Below are 17,656 nucleotides of genomic sequence, written 5' to 3'. Positions count from 1 at the left end.
ACTGTTGGTTGTCAAGAGTTGGTGAGGGGCTCTTGATTTAGGGAATTGGATCTGTGCTCCAGTTCCCCGAATTAAGCCTGAATGCCTTCCACATCCCCCCCCACAGGCGCTGTATAATCCTCCAGGTTTAGCGCTTCCCCCTTGATTATAATAATAATAATAATGTATAGTCCCTATAGGTTTAGCTTTGTTTTTCTTTTTGATTATAATATAGGTTTAGCACACCCCCATGCTAATTGATATCTAAGGAAGGGTTAATGAAAATGTAAACATTTTTTCTTCTAAATATTTACAAAATGTATAGCACATACTACATGAGCTATTTAGGCTGAGGATATTTCTTCAGAAGTTGATTAAGTTGTTTGTGAGAGAGATTCTTCTCGCCAGGTGAAAGAATTCCCAGCCTATTCAGTTCCTCCTCCTTACTTCGGTTTTGCTGTGGAAAAAAAATTAAATTAAATTCTGTACAGTGCTAAAGGATGTGACCATGGTTGTTCAATATATTCATAGATGGAGTAGTAAGAGAAGTGAATGTTCGGGTGTTGGTAAGAAGTGTGGGGTTAAAAGATAAAGAATCTAACACAAAATGGGGGTTGTCACAGTTGGTCTTTGCTGATGACACTGTGCTTTTGGGAGATTCAGAAGAGAAGTTGCAGAGGTTGGTGGAAGTTTCAGGGTATGTAAAAGAAGAAAATTAAAAGTGAACATACCCCTCAAGGGAGGTTCCTTGATGCTGGTGAGAGGCTCTTGATCTAGGGAATTGGATCTGTGCTCCAGTTCCCTGAATTGAACCTAAATGCCTTCCATATACCCCTCCCCCAGGTGCTGTATAATCCCTATGGGTTTTGTGTTTCCCCATAAAAAGTAAACAAGATAAAATTTAGGTAGTGAAAGACTGGATATTAGACTGGAGAGAGGGAACAGGAAGTGAATGTATTCTGATATTTGGGAGCGGATTTGTCAGCAGAGGGGTCTATGAAAGACAAGGTGAATAACAGGATTGATAAGGGGTAAAAGGTGAGGAGTCTGTGAAGATGAAGGTTATCCATGGAAGCAAAGAGGGAAATGTATGTGAGCATAGTTATACCATTGCACTTATATGGGTGTGAATCATGGGTGGTGAATGTTGCAACAAGGAGAAGGCTGGAGGCAGTGGAGATGTCATGTCTGAGAGTAATGTGTGGTGTGAAAATAATGCAGAGAATCCATAGTTTCGAAATTAGGAGGTGCTGGACTAGTAAAAGCATTATCCAGAGGGCTGAGGAGGGGCTCCCCTCAAGGAAGGTTCCTTGATGTTGGCGAGGGGCTCTTGATTTAGGGAATTGGATCTGTGCTCCAGTTCCCCGAATTAAGCCTGAATGCCTTCCACATCCCCCCCCAGGCGCTGTATAATCCTCCGGGTTTAGCGCTTCCCCCTTGATTATTATAATAATAACGAGGAGGGGCTGTCAAGGTGGTTCTGACACTGAGAGGATGAAATGAAATAGAATGACTTGGAGAGCATATAAATCTGTAGTGGCAGGAAAGCAGGGTAGGGATCAGCCTAGGAAAAGTTGGAGGGGGTAAAAGAGGTTTTGTGTGCAAGGGGCTTGGACTTCCAGCATGTGTAAGCATGTTCAGTGGAAACAAATGGTTTTTATGACTTGATATGCTGCTGGAGTGTGAGCAAAGTAACATGAAGGGATTCAGGAAAACTGGTTAGCCGGACTTCAGTCCTGGAGGTGGGAAGTACAATGCCTGCAATCTTCAGAGGGGTGTTGTGTTGCAGTTTTTTTTAACTGTAGTGTAGGCACGCCTCTGGCATGACATTGACAGAGTGAACGATGATGGAAGTGTTTCTTCTTTTTTTCAGGTCACCCTGCCTTGGTGAGAAACACTTGATGCTAATAAAATAATCTTTATTTCTACAAGTACAATGGAACCTCTACTTGCGAGCGCATCCACATGCAAGTTTTTTCCAAATACAGTGGTCCCTCGTTTTTCGTAATTAATCCGTTCCTGGAGGAGCTACTATAAACTAAATTTACGATTTGCGAATCAATTTTCCCCATAAGAAATAATGTAAATACAATTAATCCGTTCCTGACACCCAGAAGTATTAAAAAAATTTTTTACATGAAATATACATGTAGTACATAATACAATGGGAAATGATGAATGAAACATTAACAGCATAACACTTACCTTTATTGGAGATTCTTCTTAGTGTATGGGAGACGGGAGGAGGAGAGAGATTGGATTGTTTACAGTTTGGAAGGGGAATCCCTTTCCAGCAACACCTCAGGTACCAATTGCTTCTCTGGGGTTGCTTCTTTTCTCTGTTTCTTAATGCCACTAGGACCACCTCGAGAGTCATTCTAGTCCTTTCTCGCAAAGTAACTGTGGAGAGAGCTCTGTTTCTGGCGTCTCTTTAACACTTCCCTAAAATGGCCCAAGACTGTCACTGTACATATTTCTCACCTTCTTTACCACAGGCTTGGCACTAGGAGCTTTCTTTGGAGCCATGGTAGCTTATTTAGTACTTGCAAGCACTAAAATGAGTGGAATATTATGAAATATTTTGTAGGAGCACTTGAGGGGACCTTCACTCACTGGTAAACAATGCCAGACTGGCTGGGTAGGGAGGCCTCCCCGACTCGCACCGTGCGTGTGCGTCCCGGACGAACTACTATTTGGGAGTTCAGCGCTGTATAGCCCTTGTGGCTTAGCGCTTCTTTTTTATTATAATAATAATATTTGGGAGTCAACCTATGAAAAGCGAGTCCATGTTTATACGAAATTATCCCTATGATTGGCGAAATTTACGATTGCCGAGAACTACGAAAAGCGAGGGACCACTGTACAAGCAGTCGATGGGTAAATTTTTTGCTTCTATAGGCACGCAAAATTTCCATAAGGGAGCAGACCTCAAGGCAGGTGTCTTGATGCTGGTGAGGGGCTCTTGCTCTTGATCTAGGGAATTGTATCTCATTTGTTTGTTGGACTATCTTATTGAAACTTGGGCAATGTATGATATAATAATGATATAATACATATAATAATAGTATAATATAATAATATACATATAATATATAATAATGTACAGTGGACCTCCGCATACCGATTTTAATCCGTGCAAGAGGGCTCATTGGTATGCGAAATAATCGGTATGCGAATGAATTTTCCCCATAAGAAATAATGGAAATCAAATTAATCCGTGCAAGACACCCAAAAGTATGAAAAAAAAATTTTTACCACGTGAAATATACATTTTCCTACACACAAAGAGAAGGATACATGCACAATAGTAGAGTAGTACATGCACAGTATATATTGTGCATGTACTAGTCTACTAAATGAAGAATAAATGACACTTACCTTTATTGAAGATGCAGCAATGACTGATGAGACAGTGTGTCCTGGGAGTGCCTTTTCCTCCTGAGTACTGTAGGTCCTGTTTGGTATTTTCTTCCAGAACAGGCCTTATCACACTGTGTATGTCACTACGATTCTTAAATCTCTCAAACCAACCTTTGCTGGCTTTAAATTCACCAATATGAGCACTAGTTCCAGGCATTTTTCCCTGTTCACCTGGGTGTTAGTCGACTGGTGTGGGTTGCATCCTGGGAGACAAGATTAAGGACCCCAATGGAAATAAGTTAGACAGTCTTCGATGACACTGACTTTTTTGGGTTATCCTGGGTGGCAAATCCTCTGGGATTAATTGTTTCTTGGTATATTCTCAATAAGCCACACCAACAGTGCTACAGCAGCAGCAGACGATGCTACAGCAGCAGCAGCAGCTGACAGTGCTACAGCAGCAGCAGACGATGCTACAGCAGCAGCAGCTGACAGTGCAGCAGCAGCAGCTGTACCACCAATAGTAGCGATGGTTGATTGGGGTTTTTTATTATACAACGTGGCCAGCTCGGAGACACGCACTCCACTTTCATACTTATCAATGATCTTTTTCTTCATCTCTATAGTAATTCTCACCCTTATTGCTGTAGGGTTGGCACTAGAAGCTTTCTTGGGGCCCATGGTCACTTATTTTCCAGATAAAATCACCAAAAACACTGTAATAATACGAAATGTTACGATTGTATGCTTGGATGCTACCGCAGAGGCTGGCTGGTAAACAATGCCACCGGTGGAACATGTGAGGCTGGCTAAGGCGCACATTGGACGCGTCTCGGACGAACAGCGGTGAGCGGGTTTTTAAGCGGTATGAGAGGCAAAATTTTTGCGATTAAAGCAAGCGGTATGCGGATTAATCGTTATGTGATGCCAACGGTATGAGGGGGTCCACTGTACTACGTAATAATAATTATAATAGACGACTTCAAAAGGCTGTCATTAGATGGCAATGTTTACCACAACAAAGAGGGAGTGGTTGTGGCTGCCTCCACCTGTTACATGACATATTTTACGCATTCTGGAGTATATATTAGGTTTCTATGTTATTTATACAGTGGACCCCCCGAGTTTCATGATTAATCCGTTCCAGAGAGCCCGCCGAAGGTCAAAATTCACGAAACTCGAAACCATTTTCCCCATAAGAAATAATGAAAATAAAACTGGGATGCTTGAATGTGCGTGGATGTAGTGCGGATGACAACAGAAGATTGCTGATGTTATGAATGAAAAGAAGTTGGATGTCCTGGCCCTAAGCGAAACAAAGCTGAAGGGGGTAGGGGAGTTTCGGTGGGGGGAAATCAATGGGATTAAATCTGGAGTATCTGAGAGAGTTAGAGCAAAGGAAGGGGTAGCAGTAATGTTGAAGGATCAGTTATGGAAGGAGAAAAGAGAGTATGAATGTGTAAATTCAAGAATAATGTGGATTAAAGGTTGGATGCGAAAAGTGGGTCATAATAAGCGTGTATGCACCTTGAGAAGAGAGGAATGCAGAGGAGAGAGAGAGATTTTGGGAGATGTTAAGTGAATGTATAGGAGCCTTTGAACCAAGTGAGAGAGTAATTGTGGTAGGGGACCTGAATGCTAAAGTAGGAGAAACTTTTAGAGAGGGTGTGGTAGGTAAGTTTGGGGTGCCAGGTGTAAATGATAATGGGAGCCCTTTGATTAAACTTTGTATACAAAGGGGTTTAGTTATAGGTAATACATATTTTAAGAAAAAGAGGATAAATAAGTATACAAGATATGATGTAGAGCAAAATGAGAGTAGTTTGTTGGATTATGTATTGGTAGATATAAGACTGTTGAGTAGAGGGGCCACAGATATATCAGATCACTTTCTAGTTGTAGCTCCACTGAGAGTAAAAGGTAGATGGGATACAAGAAGAATAGAAGCATCAGGGAAGAGAGAGGTGAAGGTTTATAAACTAAAAGAGGAGGCAGTTAGGGTAAGATATAAACAGCTATTGGAGGATAGATGGGCTAATGAGAGCATAGGCAATGGGGTCGAAGAGGTATGGGGTAGGTTTAAAAATGTAGTGTTAGAGTGTTCAGCAGAAGTTTGTGGTTACAGGAAAGTGGGTGCGGGAGGGAAGAGGAGCGATTGGTGGAATGATGATATAAAGACAGTAGTAAGGGAGAAAAAGTTAGCATATGAGAAGTTTTTACAGAGTAGAAGTGATGCAAGGAGGGAAGAGTATATGGAGAAAGAGAGGTTAAGAGAGTGGTGAAGCAATGTAAAAAGAGAGCAAATGAGAGAGAGGGTGAGATGTTATCAACAAATTTTGTTGAAAATAAGAAAAAGTTTTGGAGTGAGATTAACAAGTTAAGGAAGCCTAGAGAACAAATGGATTTGTCAGTTAAAAATAGGAGAGGAGAGTTATTAAATGGAGAGTTAGAGGTATTGGGAAGATGGAGGGAATATTTTGAGGAATTGTTAAATGTTGTTGAAGATAGGGAAGCTGTGATTTCGTGTATAGGGCAAGGAGGAATAACATCTTGTAGGAGTGAGGAAGAGCCAGTTGTGAGTGTGGGGGAAGTTCGTGAGGCAGTAGGTAAAATGAAAGGGGGTAAGGCAGCCAGGATTGATGGAATAAAGATAGAAATGTTAAAAGCAGGTGGGGATATAGTTTTGGAGTGGTTGGTGCAATTATTTAATAAATGTATGGAAGAGGGTAAGGTACCTAGGGATTGGCAGAGAGCATGCATAGTTCCTTTGTATAAAGGCAAAGGGGACAAAAGAGAGTGCAAAAATTATAGGGGGATAAGTCTGTTGAGTATACCTGGTGAAGTGTATGGTAGAGTTATTATTGAAAGAATTAAGAGTAAGATGGAGAATAGGATAGCAGATGAACAAGGAGGCTTTAGGAAAGGTAGGGGGTGTGTGGACCAGGTGTTTACAGTGAAACATATAAGTGAACAGTATTTAGATAAGGCTAAAGAGGTCTTTGTGGCATTTATGGATTTGGAAAAGGCGTATGACAGGGTGGATAGGGGGGCAATGTGGCAGATGTTGCAGGTGTATGGTATAGGAGGTAGGTTACTGAAAGCAGTGAAGAGTTTTTATGAGGATAGTGAGGCTCAAGTTAGAGTATGTAGGAGAGAGGGAAATTATTTCCCAGTAAAAGTAGGCCTTAGACAAGGATGTGATGTCACCGTGGCTGTTTAATATATTTATAGATGGGGTTGTAAGAGAAGTAAATGCGAGGGTCTTGGCAAGAGGCGTGGAGTTAAAAGATAAAGAATCACACATAAAGTGGGAGTTGTCAGAGTTGCTCTTTGCTGATGACACTGTGCTCTTGGGAGATTCTGAAGAGAAGTTGCAGAGATTGGTGGATGAATTTGGTAGGGTGTGCAAAAGAAGAAAATTAAAAGTGAATACAGGAAAGAGTAAGGTTATGAGGATAACAAAAAGATTAGGTGATGAAAGATTGGATATCAGATTGGAGGGAGAGAGTATGGAGGAGGTGAATTCATTCAGATATTTGGGAGTGGACGTGTCAGCAGATGGGTCTATGAAAGATGAGGTGAATCATAGAATTGATGAGGGGAAAAGGGTGAGTGGTGCACTTAGGAGTCTGTGGAGACAAAGAACTTTGTCCTTGGAGGCAAAGAGGGGAATGTATGAGAGTATAGTTTTACCAACGCTCTTACATGGGTGTGAAGCATGGGTGATGAATGTTGCAGCGAGGAGAAGGCTGGAGGCAGTGGAGATGTCATGTCTGAGGGCAATGTGTGGTGTGAATATAATGCAGAGAATTCGTAGTTTGGAAGTTAGGAGGAGGTGCGGGATTACCAAAACTGTTGTCCAGAGGGCTGAGGAAGGGTTGTTGAGGTGGTTCGGACATGTAGAGAGAATGGAGCGAAACAGAGTGACTTCAAGAGTGTATCAGTCTGTAGTGGAAGGAAGGCGGGGTAGGGGTCGGCCTAGGAAAGGTTGGAGGGAGGGGGTAAAGGAGGTTTTGTGTGCGAGGGGCTTGGACTTCCAGCATGTGTAAGCATGTTCAGTGGAAACAAATGGTTTTTATGACTTGATATGCTGCTGGAGTGTGAGCAAAGTAACATGAAGGGATTCAGGAAAACTGGTTAGCCGGACTTCAGTCCTGGAGGTGGGAAGTACAATGCCTGCAATCTTCAGAGGGGTGTTGTGTTGCAGTTTTTTTAACTGTAGTGTAGGCACGCCTCTGGCATGACATTGACAGAGTGAACGATGATGGAAGTGTTTCTTCTTTTTTTCAGGTCACCCTGCCTTGGTGAGAAACACTTGATGCTAATAAAATAATCTTTATTTCTACAAGTACAATGGAACCTCTACTTGCGAGCGCATCCACATGCAAGTTTTTTCCAAATACAGTGGTCCCTCGTTTTTCGTAATTAATCCGTTCCTGGAGGAGCTACTATAAACTAAATTTACGATTTGCGAATCAATTTTCCCCATAAGAAATAATGTAAATACAATTAATCCGTTCCTGACACCCAGAAGTATTAAAAAAATTTTTTACATGAAATATACATGTAGTACATAATACAATGGGAAATGATGAATGAAACATTAACAGCATAACACTTACCTTTATTGGAGATTCTTCTTAGTGTATGGGAGACGGGAGGAGGAGAGAGATTGGATTGTTTACAGTTTGGAAGGGGAATCCCTTTCCAGCAACACCTCAGGTACCAATTGCTTCTCTGGGGTTGCTTCTTTTCTCTGTTTCTTAATGCCACTAGGACCACCTCGAGAGTCATTCTAGTCCTTTCTCGCAAAGTAACTGTGGAGAGAGCTCTGTTTCTGGCGTCTCTTTAACACTTCCCTAAAATGGCCCAAGACTGTCACTGTACATATTTCTCACCTTCTTTACCACAGGCTTGGCACTAGGAGCTTTCTTTGGAGCCATGGTAGCTTATTTAGTACTTGCAAGCACTAAAATGAGTGGAATATTATGAAATATTTTGTAGGAGCACTTGAGGGGACCTTCACTCACTGGTAAACAATGCCAGACTGGCTGGGTAGGGAGGCCTCCCCGACTCGCACCGTGCGTATGCGTCCCGGACGAACTACTATTTGGGAGTTCAGCGCTGTATAGCCCTTGTGGCTTAGCGCTTCTTTTTTATTATAATAATAATATTTGGGAGTCAACCTATGAAAAGCGAGTCCATGTTTATACGAAATTATCCCTATGATTGGCGAAATTTACGATTGCCGAGAACTACGAAAAGCGAGGGACCACTGTACAAGCAGTCGATGGGTAAATTTTTTGCTTCTATAGGCACGCAAAATTTCCATAAGGGAGCAGACCTCAAGGCAGGTGTCTTGATGCTGGTGAGGGGCTCTTGCTCTTGATCTAGGGAATTGTATCTCATTTGTTTGTTGGACTATCTTATTGAAACTTGGGCAATGTATGATATAATAATGATATAATACATATAATAATAGTATAATATAATAATATACATATAATATATAATAATGTACAGTGGACCTCCGCATACCGATTTTAATCCGTGCAAGAGGGCTCATTGGTATGCGAAATAATCGGTATGCGAATGAATTTTCCCCATAAGAAATAATGGAAATCAAATTAATCCGTGCAAGACACCCAAAAGTATGAAAAAAAAATTTTTACCACGTGAAATATACATTTTCCTACACACAAAGAGAAGGATACATGCACAATAGTAGAGTAGTACATGCACAGTATATATTGTGCATGTACTAGTCTACTAAATGAAGAATAAATGACACTTACCTTTACTGAAGATGCAGCAATGACTGATGAGACACTGTGTCCTGGGAGTGCCTTTTCCTCCTGAGTACTGTAGGTCCTGTTTGGTATTTTCTTCCAGAACAGGCCTTATCACACTGTGTATGTCACTACGATTCTTAAATCTCTCAAACCAACCTTTGCTGGCTTTAAATTCACCAATATGAGCACTAGTTCCAGGCATTTTTCCCTGTTCACCTGGGTGTTAGTCGACTGGTGTGGGTTGCATCCTGGGAGACAAGATTAAGGACCCCAATGGAAATAAGTTAGACAGTCTTCGATGACACTGACTTTTTTGGGTTATCCTGGGTGGCAAATCCTCTGGGATTAATTGTTTCTTGGTATATTCTCAATAAGCCACACCAACAGTGCTACAGCAGCAGCAGACGATGCTACAGCAGCAGCAGCAGCTGACAGTGCTACAGCAGCAGCAGACGATGCTACAGCAGCAGCAGCTGACAGTGCAGCAGCAGCAGCTGTACCACCAATAGTAGCGATGGTTGATTGGGGTTTTTTATTATACAACGTGGCCAGCTCGGAGACACGCACTCCACTTTCATACTTATCAATGATCTTTTTCTTCATCTCTATAGTAATTCTCACCCTTATTGCTGTAGGGTTGGCACTAGAAGCTTTCTTGGGGCCCATTGTCACTTATTTTCCAGATAAAATCACCAAAAACACTGTAATAATACGAAATGTTACGATTGTATGCTTGGATGCTACCGCAGAGGCTGGCTGGTAAACAATGCCACCGGTGGAACATGTGAGGCTGGCTAAGGCGCACATTGGACGCGTCTCGGACGAACAGCGGTGAGCGGGTTTTTAAGCGGTATGCGAGGCAAAATTTTTGCGATTAAAGCAAGCGGTATGCGGATTAATCGTTATGTGATGCCAACGGTATGAGGGGGTCCACTGTACTACGTAATAATAATTATAATAGACGACTTCAAAAGGCTGTCATTAGATGGCAATGTTTACCACAACAAAGAGGGAGTGGTTGTGGCTGCCTCCACCTGTTACATGACATATTTTACGCATTCTGGAGTATATATTAGGTTTCTATGTTATTTATACAGTGGACCCCCCGAGTTTCATGATTAATCCGTTCCAGAGAGCCCGCCGAAGGTCAAAATTCACGAAACTCGAAACCATTTTCCCCATAAGAAATAATGAAAATAAAACTGGGATGCTTGAATGTGCGTGGATGTAGTGCGGATGACAACAGAAGATTGCTGATGTTATGAATGAAAAGAAGTTGGATGTCCTGGCCCTAAGCGAAACAAAGCTGAAGGGGGTAGGGGAGTTTCGGTGGGGGGAAATCAATGGGATTAAATCTGGAGTATCTGAGAGAGTTAGAGCAAAGGAAGGGGTAGCAGTAATGTTGAAGGATCAGTTATGGAAGGAGAAAAGAGAGTATGAATGTGTAAATTCAAGAATAATGTGGATTAAAGGTTGGATGCGAAAAGTGGGTCATAATAAGCGTGTATGCACCTTGAGAAGAGAGGAATGCAGAGGAGAGAGAGAGATTTTGGGAGATGTTAAGTGAATGTATAGGAGTCTTTGAACCAAGTGAGAGAGTAATTGTGGTAGGGGACCTGAATGCTAAAGTAGGAGAAACTTTTAGAGAGGGTGTGGTAGGTAAGTTTGGGGTGCCAGGTGTAAATGATAATGGGAGCCCTTTGATTAAACTTTGTATACAAAGGGGTTTAGTTATAGGTAATACATATTTTAAGAAAAAGAGGATAAATAAGTATACAAGATATGATGTAGAGCAAAATGAGAGTAGTTTGTTGGATTATGTATTGGTAGATATAAGACTGTTGAGTAGAGGGGCCACAGATATATCAGATCACTTTCTAGTTGTAGCTCCACTGAGAGTAAAAGGTAGATTGGATACAAGAAGAATAGAAGCATCAGGGAAGAGAGAGGTGAAGGTTTATAAACTAAAAGAGGAGGCAGTTAGGGTAAGATATAAACAGCTATTGGAGGATAGATGGGCTAATGAGAGCATAGGCAATGGGGTCGAAGAGGTATGGGGTAGGTTTAAAAATGTAGTGTTAGAGTGTTCAGCAGAAGTTTGTGGTTACAGGAAAGTGGGTGCGGGAGGGAAGAGGAGCGATTGGTGGAATGATGATATAAAGACAGTAGTAAGGGAGAAAAAGTTAGCATATGAGAAGTTTTTACAGAGTAGAAGTGATGCAAGGAGGGAAGAGTATATGGAGAAAGAGAGGTTAAGAGAGTGGTGAAGCAATGTAAAAAGAGAGCAAATGAGAGAGAGGGTGAGATGTTATCAACAAATTTTGTTGAAAATAAGAAAAAGTTTTGGAGTGAGATTAACAAGTTAAGGAAGCCTAGAGAACAAATGGATTTGTCAGTTAAAAATAGGAGAGGAGAGTTATTAAATGGAGAGTTAGAGGTATTGGGAAGATGGAGGGAATATTTTGAGGAATTGTTAAATGTTGTTGAAGATAGGGAAGCTGTGATTTCGTGTATAGGGCAAGGAGGAATAACATCTTGTAGGAGTGAGGAAGAGCCAGTTGTGAGTGTGGGGGAAGTTCGTGAGGCAGTAGGTAAAATGAAAGGGGGTAAGGCAGCCAGGATTGATGGAATAAAGATAGAAATGTTAAAAGCAGGTGGGGATATAGTTTTGGAGTGGTTGGTGCAATTATTTAATAAATGTATGGAAGAGGGTAAGGTACCTAGGGATTGGCAGAGAGCATGCATAGTTCCTTTGTATAAAGGCAAAGGGGACAAAAGAGAGTGCAAAAATTATAGGGGGATAAGTCTGTTGAGTATACCTGGTAAAGTGTATGGTAGAGTTATTATTGAAAGAATTAAGAGTAAGACGGAGAATAGGATAGCAGATGAACAAGGAGGCTTTAGGAAAGGTAGGGGGTGTGTGGACCAGGTGTTTACAGTGAAACATATAAGTGAACAGTATTTAGATAAGGCTAAAGAGGTCTTTGTGGCATTTATGGATTTGGAAAAGGCGTATGACAGGGTGGATAGGGGGGCAATGTGGTAGATGTTGCAGGTGTATGGTATAGGAGGTAGGTTACTGAAAGCAGTGAAGAGTTTTTATGAGGATAGTGAGGCTCAAGTTAGAGTATGTAGGAAAGAGGGAAATTATTTCCCAGTAAAAGTAGGCCTTAGACAAGGATGTGATGTCACCGTGGCTGTTTAATATATTTATAGATGGGGTTGTAAGAGAAGTAAATGCGAGGGTCTTGGCAAGAGGCGTGGAGTTAAAAGATAAAGAATCACACATAAAGTGGGAGTTGTCAGAGTTGCTCTTTGCTGATGACACTGTGCTCTTGGGAGATTCTGAAGAGAAGTTGCAGAGATTGGTGGATGAATTTGGTAGGGTGTGCAAAAGAAGAAAATTAAAAGTGAATACAGGAAAGAGTAAGGTTATGAGGATAACAAAAAGATTAGGTGATGAAAGATTGGATATCAGATTGGAGGGAGAGAGTATGGAGGAGGTGAATTCATTCAGATATTTGGGAGTGGACGTGTCAGCAGATGGGTCTATGAAAGATGAGGTGAATCATAGAATTGATGAGGGGAAAAGGGTGAGTGGTGCACTTAGGAGTCTGTGGAGACAAAGAACTTTGTCCTTGGAGGCAAAGAGGGGAATGTATGAGAGTATAGTTTTACCAACGCTCTTACATGGGTGTGAAGCATGGGTGATGAATGTTGCAGCGAGGAGAAGGCTGGAGGCAGTGGAGATGTCATGTCTGAGGGCAATGTGTGGTGTGAATATAATGCAGAGAATTCGTAGTTTGGAAGTTAGGAGGAGGTGCGGGATTACCAAAACTGTTGTCCAGAGGGCTGAGGAAGGGTTGTTGAGGTGGTTCGGACATGTAGAGAGAATGGAGCGAAACAGAGTGACTTCAAGAGTGTATCAGTCTGTAGTGGAAGGAAGGCGGGGTAGGGGTCGGCCTAGGAAAGGTTGGAGGGAGGGGGTAAAGGAGGTTTTGTGTGCGAGGGGCTTGGACTTCCAGCAGGCATGCGTGAGCGTGTTTGATAGGAGTGAATGGAGACAAATGGTTTTTAATACTTGACATGCTGTTGAAGTGTGAGCAAAGTAACATTTATGAAGGGGTTCAGGGAAACCGGCAGGCCGGACTTGAGTCCTGGAGATGGGAAGTACAGTGCCTGCACTCTGAAGGAGGGGTGTTAATGTTGCAGTTTAAAAACTGTAGTGTAAAGCACCCTTCTGGCACGACAGTGATGGAGTGAATGATGGTGAAAGTTTTTCTCTTTCGGGCCACCCTGCCTTGGTGGGAATCGGCCAGTGTGACAATAAAAAAAAAAAAAATTAATCCGTTCCAGACACCCAAAAATATTAAAATAAATTTTTTTTTTCAATTAAATAGATTTACATAATGAAAACAATCAGAAATCAAGTACATACATTTAAAAAAAAAATAATAACATTACACTTACCTTTACTGAAGACTTTTGCGTGGATGGAAGACGGGAGGAGGGGATAGGAGGAAGGTGTACACTATTGTTTGGAAGGAGAATCTCCTTCCATTAGGACTTTAGGTAGCAAGTCCTTATCTGGGGTTACTTCCCTTCTTCTTTTAATGCCACTGGGAACAACTTGAGAGCCACTGGACCCCTGTCGCACAAAATATCTGTCCAGAGAGGTCTTTTTCTGGCGTTTCTTTAAGATTTCCCTGAAGTGGGACACAACACTGTCATTGTACATGTTGCAGATATGGCTTGTTTCAGCATGGTCAGGGTGATACTTTTCAGCAAAACTTTGCAACTCATTCCACATTCTACACATGTCCTTAATCACTGAAGAAGGCACCTCATCCACTCCCTCTTCCTCCTCCTCTGAAGCAAGTTCCTCGGCTGTGGTCTGATGCTGTTCCAGTTGAAGCTCTTGCAGTTCGTCAGCGGTTAGCTCTTTCCTGTGGTCCTGCACTAACTCTTCCCTGTGGTCGTCCACCAACTCTTCCACATCCCCGTCACTCACTTTATTTACCAAAGGGCTTGCACTAGCTTTCCTTGGGTCCATGATGACTTATTTAGCAGTTGCAAGCACAAACAACAATGGATTATTATGAAATGTATTGTATGAACCCGCGGGGTGATGGTCACATGTTGGTAAACAATGGAACACTGAGCGTGAATAGCGTGGGAGACTGGCTTGGTGTGCGCGGTGACGGGTGGACGGGTAACGGACGGTCGCCGAAACACAAGTCTTTTCACAAAACTCGAGGCCAAATTTTGCCAAAAAAAACTCGCCGAAGGTCAAATTTCACGAAAGTCGAGGCTGCCGAGACTCGGGGATCCACTGTATTGTTTATTATTTCATATTAGATGAACTGTGATAGATAAATAAGCATAGAGTTGATAGCGAAATATTCATGGAGTATCTTATCCTGTCTCCAGACAAACTCTCGTTGGCCGCCGCCGCTGCCATATATATAATGACATATTTTATTCATTCTAGAGTATATATCAGGTTTCTGTTATTTATATTGTTTATGTCATATTAGATGAACTGTGATAGATAAATAAGCCGTAGAGTTGATATTAGTGAAATTATTGAAGTACAGAATTCCACCGGAACGGATTAATTATATTTCAATTAATTTAAATGACGAAAATTGACTCTGCAAACAAGTAAATCCAGTTGCGAGCAAGGTCATGGAACGGATTAAATTCACAAGTAGAGGTTCCACTGTACAGTGGAACCTCGGCTTACAAGTGCCCCACCATATGAGATTTTCAGGATACGAGCAGTTGCCCGGTGTTTTTTTTTTTTCTGGATATGAGCAAAAATTCAGGATGCGAGCTTCCCCCTCAAACAACTTCTTTTAGACCTCCAGATCTTACTTAGGGCCCTGCTTTACGGTGTTTTTTTTGTGGCATTCTGCTAATACGGTCATTTCAAATTATGAGCAAAACTCTCTATACGGCTCCCCCCCACCTGACTTTCTAATACGGTCACCGCGACCCACCCGGTTACAAATTCTATGTGAGATCCGCAAGCACTACGTCTCTCCATTATGTCTGGAAACTCCAAAATTTCAAGTGTTTTTAAAACTTATTTCATACTTTATATATACACCTACCATCCGACTTACGACCGAGTTCGGTTCCGAGAAACCGGTCGTAAGTCGAAATGGTCATAAGTCGAACTTTACTACTGAATATCAAAATAACATTTTTGTAATGACTTTATTTTATTGTTTTATTTTGGTATTTCATGTTTTATTTTACTTTTTATGCTGTTAGTACTGTATTTTATACTGTAAGATTTAGGATAAACACTGTGTACAACACAAACACTTGTTTATTTCCCAGAAATTTGGCATAAAAAACACGGTCGTAAGTCGAGTCGTCGTAAGTTGAGCAGGTCGTAAGACGGATGGTAGGTGTTTTTTTTTTTTCAACAAGTCAGCCGTCTCCCACCGAGGCAGGGTGACCCAAAAAAGAAAGAAAATCCCCAAAAAGAAAATACTTTCATCATCATTCAACACTTTCACCACACTCACACATTATCAGTTTTTGCAGAGGTGCTCAGAATACAACAGTTAAGAAGCATATACGTATAAAGATACACAACATATCCCTCCAAACTGCCAATATTCCAAACCCCTCCTTTAAAGTGGAGGCATTGTACTTCCCATTTCCAGGACTCAAGTCCGACTATATGAAAATAACCGATTTCCCTGAATCCCTTCACTAAATATTACCCTGCTCACACTCCAACAGATCGTCAGGTCCCAAGTACCATTCGTCTCCATTCACTCCTATCTAACACCCTCACACACGCTTGCTGGAAGTCCAAGCCCCTCGCCCACAAAACCTCCTTTACCCCCTTTCGAGGACGACCCCTACCCCGCCTTCCTTCCCCTATAGATTTATATGCTTTCCATGTCATTCTACTTTGCTCCATTCTCTCTAAATGACCAAACCACCTCAACAACCCCTCTTCTGCCCTCTGACTAATACTTTTATTAACTCCACACCTTTTCCTAATTTCCACACTCCGAATTTTCTGCATAATATTTACACCACACATTGCCCTTAGACAGGACATCTCCACTGTCTCCAACCGTCTCCTCACTGCTGCATTTACCACCCAAGCTTCACACCCATATAAGAGTGTTGGTACTACTATGCTTTCATACATTCCCTTCTTTGCCTCCATAGATAACATTTTTTGACTCCACATATACCTCAACGCACCACTCACCTTTTTTCCCTCATCAATTCTATGATTAACTTCATCCTTCATAAATCCATCCGCCAACATGTCAACTCCCAAGTATCTGAAAACATTCACTTCTTCCATACTCCTCCTCCCCAATTTGATATCCAACTTTTTTTTATGTAAATCATTTGATACCCTCATCACCTTACTCTTTTCTATGTTTACTTTCAACTTTCTACCTTTACTCACATTCCCAAACTCATCCACTAACCTTTGCAAATTTTCTTTAGAATCTTCCATAAGCACAGTATCATCAGCAAAAAGTAACTGTGTCAATTCCCATTTTGAATTTGATTCCCCATAATTTAATCCCACCCCTCTCCCGAACACCCTAGCATTTACTTCTTTTACAACCCCATCTATAAGTATATTAAACAACCATGGTGACATTACACATCCCTGTCTAAGACCTACGTTTACCGAGAAGTAGTCTCCCTCTCTTCTACACACCCTAACCTGAGCCTCACTATCCTCATAAAAACTCTTTACTGCATTTAGTAACTTACCACCTATTCCATATACTTGCAACATCTGCCACATTGCTCCCATATCCACTCTATCATATGCCTTTTCTAAATCCATAAATGCAATAAAAACTTCCCTACCTTTATCTAAATACTGTTCACATATATGCTTCAATGTAAACACTGAAGTTGATGGTTGTACTGGAGTGTGCATAAATTCTGTAATGGATTTCTGTTCTATTTTGCCTTGAAGTACATTATACAACTGATGGCAAGGCATCAGCTGCTCTAGACACCATTTCAGGGTCCTGTATATTAACCCTTTGTTTTGGTCGTATATATACGTCTTACCAGCCAATGTGTTTGATGTATATATACTCAAAAATTCTAGTGGCCTCAAATCAAGCAGGAGAAAGCTGGTAGGCAGATATGTGAGAGAATAGGTCTATGTGGTCAGAGTGCGCAGTATAAAAAAAATCCTGCAGCACGCAGTGCATAATGAGAAAAGAAAACTCCAACCGTGTTTTTTGATTAAAACACTGACTTTGGGGTGTATTTTCATATAGTATTTATTGTTGTATTCTTGTTTTCTTGGTCTCATTTGATGGAATGGAAAATATATAGAAACAGAAGTGATTTTGATTGGTTTTACCATGAAAAGAATCTTGAACTGGAGCTCAAAGTGACAGAAATGTTTGATTTTTTCTGATGTTCAAGATTAAACAAATGACGTCATTGTCCAATAATATGCAGTCACGAATAGGTTGACGTTATTTATACAATTATTACAATATTGCAGT

At 41.3% G+C, this 17,656-nt stretch overlaps 1 protein-coding gene across 1 annotated transcript in view; it reads right to left on the bottom strand.

Moving 5' to 3' along the window:
* Window positions 1-270: 270 nt before the first annotated feature.
* LOC128701883 (small ribosomal subunit protein mS37) overlaps window positions 271-17,656 on the bottom strand; it is a gene marked incomplete at its 5' end in the record, with an annotated part of 52,781 nt that continues 35,395 nt past the window's right edge. The window contains 1 exon segment of the mRNA XM_070099875.1: window positions 271-436. Within this exon segment, the coding sequence (XP_069955976.1) occupies window positions 320-436 (117 nt within the window).

The sequence above is a fragment of the Cherax quadricarinatus genome, chromosome 69, assembly GCF_038502225.1.
Source record: "Cherax quadricarinatus isolate ZL_2023a chromosome 69, ASM3850222v1, whole genome shotgun sequence".
In the NCBI taxonomy this organism is placed as follows: domain Eukaryota; kingdom Metazoa; phylum Arthropoda; class Malacostraca; order Decapoda; family Parastacidae; genus Cherax; species Cherax quadricarinatus.
Note: the sequence above shows the minus strand (reverse complement) of the source record. Positions and strands in the feature narration are given on the sequence as shown.